Genomic DNA, 15,853 nt, shown 5'->3' with positions numbered 1-15,853 from the left:
GTGGTTTTGGCTGCACGCATCTGTTTGCAAATTGAGTTTGTGATGTATTGAGAGAAGGCCCATTGCCTTCCGATCCCACAGGGGATTTATCCATTGCCTGTTATGTGAAAGGCCCTGACAGACACATTCTCTTATTTTATTATTAATTGAATTAATAGTAGTAATGATTTGAGAACATGACACAAAAGTTTGTCTTTACAATGACATTTTTCCTGGTAGATATGATTGTTGGATATATCAAATTATGCATAATATAATGAAATCTATATTAAATAATCCTTTCACTTTTAAGACCATGATGTAAACTCATAAATAGAAGGCTAGGACAGAGGCTATTTCTGAGCGCAGAAATCACAAAGGGCAGAAGCTACCAGCTCTTCCATTCTGGGTAGCAGATGCATCGACCACAGCAACCAATTTTCTCCAGTTAATACGGGCAGGTAGACGGAGATCTCACCCTGTTTGTCTGCATTCACTTTATTGATTGCTAAACAGCCTACACGCATGGAAATGGAAATTTTAAATCACTTCACACCATACAGGAAGGCAACGCCATCTTTCCATTTACCTGCCAATGCCAAGGCCGGCTTGGGTTTTCCAGCAATGGGCTGGACTCGCGGGAGAGTGGCTACGCGGGGGCCCCCCTCACATCCATCCCAATGAGACTCGCGTGCACTTGGGCGAATGTGGAGGGCGCACTACCCTTTGGGCAGCCAGAATTTTAAAATCCACAAGCCCCTACTGCCTGCTTGGGGTGGGCGTCCGAGACTCGGCGTAAATCCCGGGAGAGCGCAGCAGTCGCCTGACCCCCGGGGCCGCGCGGGCTCCCTAACCTTGACCCGCAGCCAGCCGGCTTTAACCCCGGTCCCTGCCGCGCCCCGGGGGGGCTGTGGTCTGCACAGAAAACGAAACCGCCCCTTGCCGAGCATCGGGAGGCGGGCGCCGGCTCTCGGGGGGCTCGGGGCAACTTCCCGGCGCCCCAGCTCGGAGCATCTCAGCAACTGCGCGCCCCAGACCCTCCCGCGCCCGGGCCCCGGCCCGCGCTGCCCTCTCCAAGCGCCGGCGGGAGCGGGTGGCAGCGCCGCGGCGCCGCGGCGCCGCGGCTCGTATTTTTTTCCTCCGGGTTTTGTCATGGAAACGCTGACACCCGCCCCAGCCGGCGGCCCAGCCCGGCCGGGGACTGAGGGCTTTTGGGACCCTGCGGGAGCGCGGCGCGCGCTCCCCGGGAAACAGCTGGACGCGACCATGTCCTGGGCAGGGCGGGGGGAGCGCGGCGCCCCGCCCCGCGCGCGGGCCCCTCCCTCCTCCGGGCTCCGCGGGCGCCCTCCCCTCGCCGGGGGCTGCGAGCGGCGCCGGGTCCAGCCCAGCCTCGGAATATATAGATCACTGGCGCGCAATGAAGTAGCCTTTGGAGAGCCGGGAGGGGGCCCGTCCGACAGCCTCAGCGGCCCGCGCAGCGCCCGCGGCGAGGGCACCCCCATCCCCGCTCGCACCCCGAGCGCCCGGCCCGCGAGCAGCCCGCGGAGGCGGCCGCGGGGACGCGAGGAGGCGCTGCGGGAGGAGCCGGGCGCGCAGCCGGCGGCTCCGCGCATCCCGGCACTTGCAGAGCAACTCCGGCGCCGTCCGCACCCCCGGCCGGGGCAGGGGCCTCCGAGAGCCGCCGCCGGCCCGGCCCGACCCTCCCCCGGAGCCCTGCCCGGCCCCGCGCGGCGCCTGCCCGGCTCGCCTCCGCGCGGCGGGGTCCCGGCTCCTGCGCCCCGGGCGCGCCTCCCGGACCCCCGGGTCCCGCAGCCAGGACAAAGCCATGAAGCCGGCGCTGCTGGAAGTGATGAGGATGAACAGAATCTGCCGGATGGTGCTGGCCACTTGCTTGGGATCCTTTATCCTGGTCATCTTCTATTTCCAAAGTATGTTGCACCCAGGTAGGGGGCGCGTTAGCGTGGTTTTGTTGGATATTTTCTTCGCTCTCGCGCTCTCGCTCGCTCCGCCTGGTTCCTGCCACTTCCAGCCTCACCTCTTCTCCCCCGGCCGCCTCGGGGCTCCTCGCTGCCCGGGGCCGCCGGGTCGCCGCGGGGATGGGCAGGGGGCGCGGAGACGCGCAGCCCCCCGGCTCCGGGCTGGAGGATGGGGCCGGGAGGGGGGTAGTGTCCGCCCCGACCCCCCCTCTTTTTTTCTTTGTGTCTCTCGTCTGTCTGCGAGGTAGCGGGGAAAGGTAGAGGGAGTGGGGAGCTGCCTGGGGGCGGGGGGGCTGTTTGGAGAGCTCGGGACCCCCGCGTGGCTCGCGCCTGGGGCGGGGGATGGAGGGGCGCGGGGAGCCGGCAGCCTGGCGCCGGGGCGCGCTGCCTCTTCCTGGCCGCCCGGCCGGGGGCGAGGGGTACGGGCGCTGCGAGTCCCCGCCAAGGGCTGGGGAGCCCCGGGCGAGGCCCCCACGTGTCGGAGGTGTCGCGCCGGCGGAGCAGGTGTGGGGAGAGGCTGGGTGCTCCGCGCTGCCCCTCCGCCCCGCCGGGGAAGGGGCTCGGCCCCGGCTGCTTGTCCCAAAGGTTCGGATCCGCATTGACCTTGCGACCGGTGCCTTGGGGCCTGCCCCACACCCGCTGCCCCTCGCCGGACTCTGACCCGGGGGGCCCGGAGCCCCTGGCTCATGCTTGGCCCCTGCGGTTTTGGAGGAAACTTCGGTCGGGCTCCGGGCTGACCGTCGGGTGGCATCCCCCACCCGAGTCCCCCGGGCGTTGGGGGAGCGAGCCCTCTGCCCCCCCAGACCCCGCTGGCCACCCGAGTTGCGCATCTGAAATCAGGAGCGGGGGACAACCGAGTCTCGGCCCTTTCGAGGGGCGCTGAGCAAAGTTTGGGAGCCGGAGGGAGGGGCGCCCCGGAGCGCAGCGGTGGGGGCTTGCTGCTGCCTCCGAACTCAACAGGTAGAACCGTCCCAAGGGGTTTCAGGGGTAACACCGGTCTGCGGGCCTAGGCATCCCAACACCCCCGCCTCTAGTCCCCCATTAGACCCCGCCTGGCCACACGGGCTTGGAAATCTATTTTTTTCCCACCTCTGAGTTGCCTTTTTCATAGAGTCACAGCAATAATTTGCTTTTCTAATTGCAAGGAGGAGGGCGCTGGGAACACATTTCCTTCCAGGGAAGTGGGGTTGGTGTTTTTCTTCTTTGCCTCTCGCCTTCTTCTTTTCGTGTGTATCTAACACTTTCAGCAGACGCAGCCCCGAATTCATGTAGCCAGCGTTTGGGTCGGCGGCTGAGGAATAAAGCTGTTCTTTCCATCAAGCCAGGGCTGCCGGCTGGGAGATTCCTTGACAGCCGGGGACTGAAGGGCCCCTCTGCCCCGCTGGGCCTGGAGCCGCCGTGAAGGCGGCCACGCGGCCAGGGCTATGGGCTGACACCACCACATGTAACCTCAGGACATCCCGGCCAGCCTTGTAAAAGATGGCTTTTGTTTGCAGCTGAGTATTTTTAGTTTCATGTCAGCAAACTGCAGCGGTGTTTGTCTGCTCACCCAAACGGGTGGTTGTGAAACTTCTAAGGGAATTTAAAAATGGACCTCGCTGGCATTCCGGCAACAGCGCGGTGGTGGCAGCCAGGCATGGTGGTGGCAGCAGCGGGCAGGACCAACGGCGGCATCCAGGGACCAGGCCGATGACTCCTCCCTGGAGGGCTGGGGGACTGGGTGGTGTGCAGACACATTAAGGCTCAAACAACTTAAATAAAGGCCCAGATGATTTGATGTCGGCTGTAGAAATGTGGTGGTTGGGTCATTTGAAGTTTTGCCTGCACCCGGCATGCCAGGTAATTCTTTGCAGAAAAGCCTGGAATAGCGATGAATATCAGCGGCCAGCAGGACTCACTTTACTTCTCTGTTCCTGTTAGCTGTCCAGTGAACGACTAATACTCGTCCTGCCTCTGTGTTTTTTGTCACCCTGCGCTCTTTTCCTGGGTGAGAATTAGCAAATCACTTCCTAGCCAGAAATACTAGGCGCATACTTCCAACTTGTAATTGGCACCTTGTTCAAATTTCCAGCTCTCGTTAGAATATTCGGTGGACTTGCCAGTGGCACTCCCTGTCTGTCTAGCCTTTTGGACCGAGGGAGGGGACCTTTGCAAGAGCATCCCAATAAGGGTCCCCTCTGCTCCAGCCTTCCCATCTTTCTGTTTGCCTTTCCTTACAAGAATGACATTGTTTGTAATTCAGATCTTTCAAGTATGCGCTTTAGATATTTTTTCCCCCCAGTTCATAGCAGATGCTACTTTCAATACCTTCTATTGAATGTGGACCTGCAGACAGTTTAATCTGCAAGGTCTTTCTTGTTTTGAATCACATACATATGGTTCCATGTCAATGGTTTATTAATACAAGGCACATAAAAAAATGCTTTGAAATCCATATGAGACATTTTCTTGTCCGCCCCCCCCGCCCCCCTCCCATTTTATTCAGCTGCATCATCTCTGATGGTTAAGGCCAAATCCTCGACTGCCTTTAAAAGCCACCTGATCCTTACTCCTCTGAAGCATTTCGGGTCATGAGAGCTGATCCCCTCGCAGGCTGTGCAGGTGCCGTCTCCCCAGCTCACCCTGGAGAGGCAGAAGGGAGCACAGTGTGGGACAGATTGTGTTGCTAAAAATTTGGAGCCCTCTGGCAGGAGTTCCAGATAACTGTATCTGAAATAGAAGGATAATATTGCAAAAGAGATGGATTCCTGGCTTCCTCGGTGGCTGGAGAATACCTGGAGTGGGCGAGGAGGGAGAGAAAGAATAAAGGAGACAGCTGGCAGGGGCTGGCTGTCTCCCTCTCCTGGTGAGCTGGCGTCCACTGCCTTTTGTACTTTTCTGATTCCTGAATTTGAGTAAATCCTGAACTTGAGTAATTCCTCTTTAGTGGCTGATGGGTTGAGGGCCTTGTCCCTGGGCCATTCTATTCAGATTGGTGATACTCTGATGAGTGGTATTTGTTAAGGATATCGCTGAGGGCAGGAGCCAGTTTGTAGGCCCCATCCTAATGCCAGCGTTTTGCCCAGTGTCCCATACAGAGCTTTCAATAAAGTATTTGCCACATGGATGCATGAAGTGCCTAAACTCTAGAAGAGCCACTTCTCTGGTTTCACGAAGCCACACCAGGAATTGCTGGTTAATAAGCCTGGCTCTGCCTGGTGGGGCCACTTTCTGGCCTTTCTGGCCCCTGGGATCCCCTGAAAGCTCATCCTATAGCAAACACGTGTCTGCCATGGCTAGATTTGCAGGCTCCTCCCCCATGTACCCCTCCCCCTCCATCAGGAGTGAGGTGGAGGGTTCTCTCCAGGGAAATCTCTAGCCCCTGACCTGAAGGAACCCATCCCAGGACAGACATCATCTGCGGGTGTGGTTCCTGCTCACCTGTGGGTCTGTTGCATCTTCTGAAAGTGTGCCCTGGACATGAAAGCATCTGGCAGACCCTCCCCAGGAGCCTGGACTTGGATGGGCTGTCAAGCAAGGCCAGAGGCCCCCAGGCAGCATTTGTGCCTGAGTGTGCCAGCGAAGACTGCCCCTCTGGACCTTCCTTTTGTGTTCCTCCCCAGGATTGTGGTTTTGTTTGAAAGCGCCTCTTCATGGAGGAGAAAGCCATGGCGCGTGCTCTCTTCCTCTCTTGTTTGCCCTTTGCAATATGTTTACTTTTACTGTCGCCTGGGATTTTTTTGCCTGGTTGAATGTATTGAAAGATTATACCCTTTATGGAAAGACTTCTTGGGTCACCCCCTTTGTTGTTTTACTTGATTAGATTGAATGCTCAAGGCTTTTGTATTGTCATTTTAATCTAATGATAGACATAATATGTGCTCATTTTGGAAAATTTAGGAAGAGCAGAAGAGAATCATTCATTTTTCTACCACCCAGAGGCAGTGGGTGCTTTTCCTCTATAGGCTATAAACTATATATATTAAAAAATGGTTGAGATCATGTTGTATCCCTGTTTGATGATATGCATTGTAGACAAAAATGCATTGTGATGATGACTAGTTATGAAGTTGAAGGACAGAAAATGTAACCACGGCCTTTTCAATTTGTGGACTTGCCTATGCCTCTGCCTTCCCACCCGAAACCCTTTGCAGGAGGTCAGTCCATATTGTGGGTTTTTTTTTTCTTTTGGCTGTGCACATTTCATTTTATTTTTATTTTTTTAAAGACTTATTATTTATGCATGCAAGAGCAGAGGTGTAGGCCAGATGTGTGGGGTGAGAGGATTCACAAGAGACAGAGTGGGGAGCAGAACAGGTGGATCTACTGAAATATACTGCTGAGGGGAGCAGCAGGTGAGCCAGGAGAGGTCTGCTGCGCCATGTGGGTCACTTCCCTGGCCGGCTGGGGCATCGAACTAGTGCTGCAGTGACTGGTGATAGCTTGACAGTGCTGTCTTTAACCCCTGTGCCATCAGGGAAGGCTTCTAATATGAGTCCATTATGAGTCATGACAGGAGCATGAAATAACTGCAGTTATGATAAGACATTTTCTGTGTGGGGCCTACCCAGCGTGGTTTACGAGTTTGCACCTCATGGGGCATTTTCGTAGCTGCATTCAGATGTGGCAGAGACACTTAGGCAATTTCCTTTGACAGTTATAGCGACAGCTCGGGAGTGCCCCTTGCATTGCTAGCTGAAATGAAAGTGAAGATTAGGCACCACAAGGAGGGGTTGGGGGCTTTGTATGGGGCCAGAGAAACCAGGGGGATCCAGGCCTCCTGCAGATGCACCAGCCTAAGTGACTGCTGTTTGTATTTATCTGGTTGATAGTTCTTTGCACCTACCCCGGACTGTAGCACAGCCATTTAAAAACAGGAAGTTAAAGGCTTGCGTGTGCAGACACCACCCTTTCCCTTGTTATGTCCACCAAAAGGACAGACCTCTTGAGCCAGGGAGGGAAGAGCAGGAGACTCTCCTGCCAGTTGGTGCCAGCAGGCCACTCCCAAGTTCAGATTCTGAGAAAACCCACACATTTTACGTAGTCATTTTCTCTTCTGAGTTTCTTCTTCTCCTGCATTTGGAGACCCCATCTGGATCCCAAGGGAAGGGAGAGGCTGTTCTTAGGAGATTGTTGGATAATCTCATTGGCCACTTGGAAATGGCTGCCATTTCTAATGGCTGCATCTGAGATCAGATGTGATGGCTTGAGAGGCTGATCTAGGACCTCCTGAGCAGACCTGGTCTCTCTCTCTCTCTGTCATTTCCTTCTACTTGGTGCTAGGCATTGCTCCAGGCACTGGGGACACAAACCATCATTTACTTCTGCCCTTATGGAATGTCCGTGCTCGTGGGGTGGCCTGACTTTAAGCAGACACAGGCGTAAAATATGGCTTGTCCCATGAGGTGGAGAGAGAACGGTAAAGCAGGGAAGAGGGGTGGAGGGTGTGAGAGACAGGTTGCAGCTTAGTATGGAGGTGAACTCGGGAAGGTTGCTGAGAAGATGCTGCTGAAGGTGGTGAAGGAGCACCGGCCACCTGTCTGTCATCCCAGAAAGAATGTTCTAGGTAGAGAGCAGCACAGCCATGAGTTAGGCCCTGCATGGTGAGCTCTGACTGGAGGCAGATTCGGAGAGTTTGTGTGGGCCTTGACCTTGACTGGCGATGGGCAAGTTTGACTCCAGGGCAGGGGCTGGTGGGTGGAAGTGGTGAGCCTGTCCCTGGCATGTCCCTGTTATTTTTGGGTAGCAAGTGGGGTACTTGGTAAAGTGGTCACCATGTATATCCCATTGACCCTCTGCCCCCTACGCCCCCAATGAGATCACCCCTGAAGATTTTTTTTTTTAAAGCATGAGTATTTAAAGCAGAAATAACATTTAACTGAACTTGTGCTGGGAATATCTTAGAACGTTATCCTTGGCATTCAGGGATAAAAGCAGCCATCCGTAGACCCCGGATTATGAGAGTCTGCAATAGAAACACATAGATTGGGTGGATCAATGATGGGGGTGGGCTTGGGTCCTAGCGGAGGGTTTCCCCACTTCCTAAGCCCATGGAGGAGTGTGTGTTATCCATTCTAGGAGGCTCGCCTGTATGCATTTTAGTCTTGCTAAAATTTGAGTGTGTGGACATCAGCGCATCTCGGCCCTTGCTGGCTCACTGGGCAGCCCTTATCTTGCTTAGTGGTACCTAAAGCAGTGATGTGTCTTAGGGTGGACGCCCTCTGAGGCCACCTCTGTAAGTCACGAGAGTAGTTTCTCTGCAGGACGCAGGCTCCTGCCGCCGGCCTGGAAGTCCCAGGGAGCAGCCGTGACCTGCCTCATAGTGGCTCGGCCAGTGGCCCATGGCTTGTCATGGTCTTTGCTCAGCCTAGGAAATTTGCACCTGGATTGCAGATTTGTGCTAATAAGCTAGGTTAGAGTCAGAATGGGTAGGAGAAGTGAGTTATTTAACTTGGGGCTTGGATTTTGAGCAGAGGGTCTCACCAATGTGATTTTAGTGTCTTTCCCGTTCTCCAGTTCATTGCATTTATTTACCTGCATGTCTTTCTCTTTTGATTCAGCAGGGCAGGGACTCTCTGCCTCTGATCTTGGTCCAGGGGTGCTTAGGAAATATTTAAAGAGTAAATGAGTGATTGTCAAATGGCCCCACCTCACCAATATAAATAGAGCCCAGGGAAGAACCAATTTAGCTTTTCAAGTCGAACAACTTCTGATCTGGTCTGTTCCATGACTCCTAACCCTCTTGACTCTTGGTCCACTGGGATTCAGTCAGGACTCAGGGCAGGAACTAGAAAGTGGTCTAGGTATTTTAAGCAGAAAGTTATTAAGTGGAGGAAATCTGGTACTTGCGAAATTGCTAGGAGGGACTGATGAACCAGGGACGGGGAATCCTGATTCCAGCATTGGGACACTTCCCCGCTGCGGTCACCTCTGCACCCAGAAAGCCAGAGATGGGCCTGTCAAGCTTTTGCACAAAATCCTTGTGTCCTCATATCACATTTGCCATCAGGGAGCTGGCCTCTGTCTGAGCTCTGCTGTCTAGATCTCAACTGACTGCTTCTGTTTGGGGGAACCACATTCACATCCAGAACCCCAGCTTCCAGGAAGCTAGGGGACCTCAGCCTTTAAATGACCAGCCTCTGCAGTCTAGAAAGACTTTTTGGAAAGGGACCAAATGGATGATGAGCAACCATCCAGGGCGTTCACTATGTTGGTAAAGGTCTACTTGAGCAGTCACCCCCACTACACAAGCATCAGACCAGGTTGGGAGTCCCTCAATAAATATTTATTAGAAGAGTGAGTACATTGGCGGTGATTAGTGATTGAGAAGAAAATCCCCCCTTTGGAGGGTGGCAGGTTATAGAATTTTCCGCCGTTTTTATGGCCCGTTGGATTTTCAGCTTGATTCTATGGGGGATGCTGATGTCAGGGCACAGAGAGTTATTCAGTTGGCGCCCTGGCTAGACTGACAGCCCACAGAGAGGCTGTCAAAGCCGTGGTTCTCCAGTGCTGTCCTCACGACGGTGACCAGAGTGTTGGGGGAAGGGGTCTGCTGACTCAGCTGGGAAAGAGAGGGTCTGCAGCCAGCCCCCTCCAGGGCGGAGCCGTCCACGGGAAGCAGACTCTCTGTGGTGGCTGTCACTTGACGCTTTCTAGAAGCCACTTCAAAAAAAGGAAAAAGAAATAGATGACTGGATCAAGAAGATGTGGTCCATATACACCATGGAATATTACTCAGCATTCAAAAAAGATAAACACATGCAATTTGCAGCAACATGGATGGCGCTGGAAGGGATCATGCTCAGCGAAATAAGCCAGAAAGAAAAAGAAAAATACCGGATGGTCTCACTCATAGCAGGAATCTAGAAAACTTAAATAAGGGACCAGGAAAATGAATTACTATAAGAAAGTGAAAATCAAAATCAACAAAAAACTATGAACCACAGACACTCTATGGGGAGTGGGGGGCGGGGAGGGGAGGGATTGGGGTCAAAATAAGGGGGTTGCAATTGTATGGGGAATATAAAAATAAAATTTATTAAAAAAAAAGAAATGGTGAAAATAATATCTCAAACATGATCACGTTAACCATCAGTATTCCTTACGACTGAGATAGTATACAATTCTCTTTGTCTCCACCACGCCAGAAATCTAGTGTATGTTTCATGCTTACAAACACGTCTTTACTCAGACTGGCCTCATTTCCCGTGTTCCATAGCCACAGGTGCTGGTGGGTAGCACTGTAGCCACAGATGCTGGTGGGTAGCACCCCCCTGACTAGTGCAAACAAACCAACAACCAGAACATACCGGATAGTACAGCTCTGAAGTCCTAGAGAGCTTTTTATACCTTAGATTAGGGTTTTTTGTTTGTTCGCCCTGTCCCCCTTTATTTCAACATATACTTTCTTTCCTGGGTGAAGCACGACCCTGTGGGAAAACTGGGCTCTCTTAGAGTGCTTGGTGTTAAAGAGAAGGTGCTCGCAGTCCTTTATGCATAAAATAATTGCAGCTCTCTGAGGTCTCTTCCCAGTCTTCTTCCCTTAATCAGTCATCACTGAGCTTGACTCTCCTGGTGAGATGGTAGCACATGGAGAGTGGCCCTGACATCAATTCCATTCTACAGGTGAGGTTGTGGAGACTGCAGGTGAGGTTGTGGAGACTGTAGGTGAGGTTGTGGAGACTGCAGGTGAGGTTGTGGAGACTGCAGGTGAGGTTGTGGAGACTGCAGGTGAGGTTGTGGAGACTGCAGGTGAGGCTGTGGAGACTGTAGGTGAGGCTGTGAAGGCTGCAGGTGAGGTTTGGAGGCTGCAGGTGAGGCTGTGGAGACTGCAGGTGAGGTTGTGGAGGCTGCAGGTAAGGTTGTGGAGGCTGCAGGTGAGGGTGTGGAGGCTGCAGGTGAGGTTGTGGAGACTGCAGGTGAGGCTGTGGAGACTGCAGGTGAGGTATGGAGACTGCAGGTGAGGTTGTGGAGACTGCAGGTGAGGTTGTGGAGACTGCAGGTGAGGCTGTGGAGACTGCAGGTGAGGTTGTGGAGACTGCAGGTGAGGCTGTGGAGACTGCAGGTGAGGTTGTGGAGACTGCAGGTGAGGCTGTGGAGACTGCAGCTGAGGTTGTGGAGGCTGCAGGTGAGGTTATAGAGACTGAAGGTAAGGCTGTGGAGGCTGCAGGTGAGGTTGTGGAGACTGCAGGTGAGGTATGGAGACTGCAGGTGAGGCTGTGGAGACTGCAGGTAGGCTGTGGAGACTGCAGGTAGGCTGTGGAGACTCACAAGGGTTCAGGAAGTTGCTCCCACTTGGTTTAAAATGGTTGGATCCCAAACACTGCAGAGCACACACTGGTCCAAGGAACTTTCATGCTATTGGGGTTGGGTCACACGTGCTCGCTGCCCTGTGGGGCCACGTGCAATCAGGGTTAGGAGAGAGGCTGACTGCTGAGGAAGGGGAGCGGAGTGGTGGACAGTTTGAAGGAAAACTTCACAGGAGTCTTTTCCCTGGACCCTGAAGTGAGTGTTTGCTGTGGATCCGAGAGAAGGGGAGCACATAGGTTCCAGGTGAGGGCCCCTGGCCGGGTCGGGGAGCTCAGGAGGCCCCGGGGAGGAGAGGTGGCCGGCAGCGAGGAGAAGGCTCTGAGAGGTCTGTAGTTTGCATTTTATTTTATTCTGGGGAGCGGGGGCCGTAGACAGTTTGGGATCTCTTGTTTCTCAGCTGATGAAATTCTAGCTCAATTTTCATGAAATTCTTTTGTTTCATTAGAAGGGCAGAAGTTTTCAACTCACTTTCTCAAAATGAACTCGGGTCAGGTTGAAATAGTTTCTATTATTATCATTTAATGGGAGCTGAGAAGATGATTCAGAAGAATAAGCTGCCAAGTAAGAGCAGCTTCAATTCAAAGCCCTCTGTGACAGGATATCAAGCCCCGCTGTTTGCACTGTCTGTGCCAAGATGATAGGCCTTGGAGGTGTAGCTTTAGCCTCTCAGTTGCTAATGGTGCCCTCTGTTCACCCTCAGAGCATTCTGGAAGAAGTGGCAGGAGAAAGGGAAGGTGTGTAAATAGTTGAAGGAGAACTTCTTGGTCCTTGGGACCTCCTGGGGCCTTCTGGGGTCAGGTTGTGGCTGTGGGCCGCCCTGGAGGTGAGTCAGTTATTTCCTCCAGGGAACCAAGACCCTGGGGTCCGGCTTGGGGCTCCCACGGGAGACTCTGCCTGTGCTCTGTGTGTGGGGTCTGATCTCGTTGTCCCCTGAAAGATGCTGCCTGTGTAATCTTCATATCAAGAGGCGCCTCTCTTTGCTCCTCACTGGTGGGCCGTGGAGAGGAAGGGCTAATTGTAGGGCTGGCACTTAGCTCCGGCTTTCAGAAACCCTTGGGGGAGCCTCCCCGGTGGCGCAGCGGTGGAGCGCTGGGTTGCGAAGCTGCCCGCAGCCTCTGCAGCACCAGTTCGATCCCCGGCTGCTCCCCGGCCACCGGAGGAGGGTCCCACATGGCGCGCAGACCTCTCCTGCCGCCCGCTGCTCCCCTCAGCAGTGTACTTCGGTCCTTCTGCCTGCTCTGCTCCCCACTCTGACTCTGGTGAATTCTCTCACCCTCCTGTGCTTCTGACTGTACCCAGTGCTTGTATAAATAAATAAATAAATCTTTAAAAAAAAAAAAAAAAGAAACCCTTGGGGGGCAGCGGGGGGCATTGTATGTGGTACAAAGCCAAGGGCTCTCTCATTTCCTCTGCTAGACTATAGTACTCGATGCTCATTGATACACATGCAGAGTGGGTTCCTCTTGGGGCCGTCTCCCCACCTTTGAGCCCCCCATTCTTACCATTAAATCAACAAGGAACAAGAAAAATTATCCCAAAGGTTTAATTAAAAAAAAAAAGTAGCATAATATCATCATACATGTGCGGCACTTTTTAAGAGGGCGCGTGGCCATGCAAACTGCAGGGGTTTCTGGATTTACACTTACAAATTTGTAAGGATTTAGGGATTAGGGGTGGTGAGGTCTCATTAAGGCAGCACTTATTATTGGAGGTCTTTGCAAAAGTATTGGAATGGAGATTATTTTGAAAATGGAAGAATTAGAGAGGGAAATCCATTAAGAGCTGAGGTTTCATTGTGTGAAGGCCCTTCTTTATAATTTTGCTGTTTAAAAATGGAAATACAGGTTTGAAATCCAAAAGTGAACAGGCAATCTTTTAGTCACTTGCGATAAAGCAGCTTTTGTGGAAAGCGTGTGAGCCATCCTATGCAAGACAATTAAGTGCTTAAAAATATTAACTGGGAACGCTGGCCTTGCTCATTTTAGGATAATTCATTTAATGCGGGAGGGGAGCGCTTCAGGGCTCTTTCCCCACAGGAGACAGTTCTTTTAGGCTCCTGCAGACTTTGTTTCCTGATTCTATAAAAGCAAATTGAGATTTTAAAAATAAATACAGTTCTGCTAGTAAGTGCCTTCCGGCAAGTGGAATCCAGTGACGCGAGGATGTTGTCATTGGAACTTCACATTCCTCCTCTGTATAGGAAATGGATGAGCAGTAGGTCAGGAGCCCCAAATTCTCAGCATGTAAGCCTTTGCTGTTGTTGCTGAGTGTTCGATCCCTTCTAAAATACCAGTAACCCTCCCAGGCAAAGGGCTGGGAATGGGAAAATCCCTGGGCGGGATGGGAAAACCGGGTTCTAGTTCTGGATCTTTGCTCCTCCTGGAGCATGTGTTACTAATAAATGCTGGTGTTGGCAGTTTTCAAACTGCCCCTCCATGCTCATGGTGTCCAGAGCAGATAACTCAAGGTCAAGGAGAGATCTGGTAGCCCCACCCCCAGAGTGGGGGTGGACTCTTTCCTATCTGTTTCATATCTGGGGCTCTCAGTAAAATTTTGTTACAATAGAGTAAGGTTTCAAGGTTCATACCAACAACTAAGTTCACTGTTTAGAGGATTTCTTTCTTTCTTTTTTAAAAAGATTTATTTATACAAGCACTGGGTATAGTCAGAAGGGCGGGAGGGTGAGAGAATTCACCAGAGCCAGAGCGGGGAGCAGAACAAGCAGACTGATGAAATACACTGCTAAGGGGAGCAGGGGGCACGGCACGAGAGGTCTGTGCGCCATGTGGGACCCTCGCCGGTGGCCGGGGATCGAACCGGTGCTGCAGAGGTTGCGGGCAGCTTCGCAACCCAGCGCTCAACCGCTGCACCACCAGGGGAGGCCCTGTTTAGAGGATTTCTAAAATGATTTCTCCCAACTCAGATCTTGTTCTATTAGCGAAAATGTGTATCTATTTTTTTTTAAAAAAAAGATTTATTTATTTATTATTTATACAAGCACTGGGTACAGTCAGAAGCGCGAGAGGGTTAGAGAATTCACCAGAGCCACAGGGGAGAGCAGAGCAGGCAGACAGATGAAGTACACTGCCGAGGGGAGCAGCGGGCAACAAGAGAGGTCTGCGCACCATGTGAGACCCTCACCTGGTGGCCGGGGATCGAACCGGTGCTGCAGAGGTTGCGGGCAGCTTTGCAACCCAGCGCTCAACTGCTGCACCACCGGGGAGGCCCCCAAAATGTGTATCTATTAATACACATTTACAGTTAGGGGTGAGTCATAATTAAAGTGGATAATTACGGCTCATACAGTATAACAGAATGACATCTATGCACTTCTCCATCTGTCCATCACTCCAGCATTTATTGACCAAACATTTATCTGCCCAAAGAGCCAAACCTAAATAAGACTAAGTTACAGCATTCACATAGCTTGCAATTTAGCAAGTGGTGACAGGTCCATAATTGTTAGCTGTCATGCTTTGTAATAATGGCTATGAGTGGCTAAGAAAAAAGGAGTAATTAGTTTAGGGGAGGTCAAGAGAACTTCACAGAGGAAGAACATTTGAACTGGACTCCAGTCATTCATTCACTCACACAAAAAGCATTTATGGAGTCCCTTACTGTGCGTGCCAGGACTCTTCAAGTGCTAGGGAGGCAGCAGGGCACAAAGCAGACAATGATGCCTGTCTCTATGGAGCTCAATTCTTGGCATATAATTTATCAAGTGGCAAGATTGGCCACAGTGGCAGTTTTCTTCTCCACCATTGTCCCCCTTCTCTGCTCTGCCATGTCAAAGTAAAACAAGGTTGTGTGTGTGTGTGTGTATCCAAACACACACATATATATGTTTTTGCTGTACAGATATTTCTGATTAGAAACTTAATTTGAATGTATGATAGGGTTTTGAATAAAAGGAAGCTACTTTCAAAAAGTTACCCTTGATCTCTGCCACCCAGGAAAGATTTCTGATAATCTCTCATTGGTTTTTCTCTGCATACACCCACACTCACACCCACACCCACACACTCACACAGATGAGGCCATCTGATATAGATTACTAGTGCGTCTTGCTTTTGTCACTTAGTAACTAGTCATGGGTATTTGCTGATATCCATCCATTTTTTGGGAAAACAACATAATATTCCGTGCCGTGGATGTGATTTCACTGTCCTCTCCTGTTGAGGGTTTTTGAAGATCTTCTCTTTAAAAAAAGATGCATTAGAGGGCCTCCCTGGTGGCGCAGCGGTTGAGCGCTGGGTTGCAAAGCTGCCCGCAGCCTCTGCAGCGCTGGTTCGATCCCTGCTGCTCCCCGGCCACCGGAGGAGGGTCCCACATGGCGCGCAGACCTCTCCTGCCGCCTGCTGCTCCCCTCAGCAGTGTACTTCATCTGGTCTGCCTGTTCTGCTCCCCGCTCTGGCTCTGGTGATTGCTCTTACCCTCCCACACTTCTGACTGTACCCAGTGCTTGTATAAATAAATAAATTAAAATAAATAAATAAATAGTGCTGACAGCATAAAAAAATGCATTAGACACCTTTTTATTCATAAATATTTGAGTTTCTTAATTTTTTTTAAAACAAAATTTCAGAAGGGGAAGGCACAGGTCATAAACC

General features: G+C 52.0%; 1 protein-coding gene across 2 annotated transcripts in view; it reads left to right on the top strand.

Annotated features, from left to right (window-relative positions):
- Nucleotides 1–1,804: 1,804 nt before the first annotated feature.
- CHST11 (carbohydrate sulfotransferase 11) overlaps nt 1,805–15,853 on the top strand; it is a gene marked incomplete at both ends in the record, with an annotated part of 217,748 nt that continues 203,699 nt past the window's right edge. The window contains one exon of one of the 2 annotated variants that reach the window (XM_084256321.1): nt 1,805–1,907. In XM_084256321.1, the coding sequence (XP_084112447.1) occupies nt 1,805–1,907 (103 nt within the window). Of the gene's footprint in view, nt 1,923–15,853 lie in introns of both variants that reach the window. The other variant, XM_084256320.1, reaches the window with a different exon arrangement.

The sequence above is a fragment of the Talpa europaea genome (assembly GCF_964194135.1).
Source record: "Talpa europaea genome assembly, chromosome: 15".
Taxonomy (NCBI): domain Eukaryota; kingdom Metazoa; phylum Chordata; class Mammalia; order Eulipotyphla; family Talpidae; genus Talpa; species Talpa europaea.
Note: the sequence above shows the minus strand (reverse complement) of the source record. Positions and strands in the feature narration are given on the sequence as shown.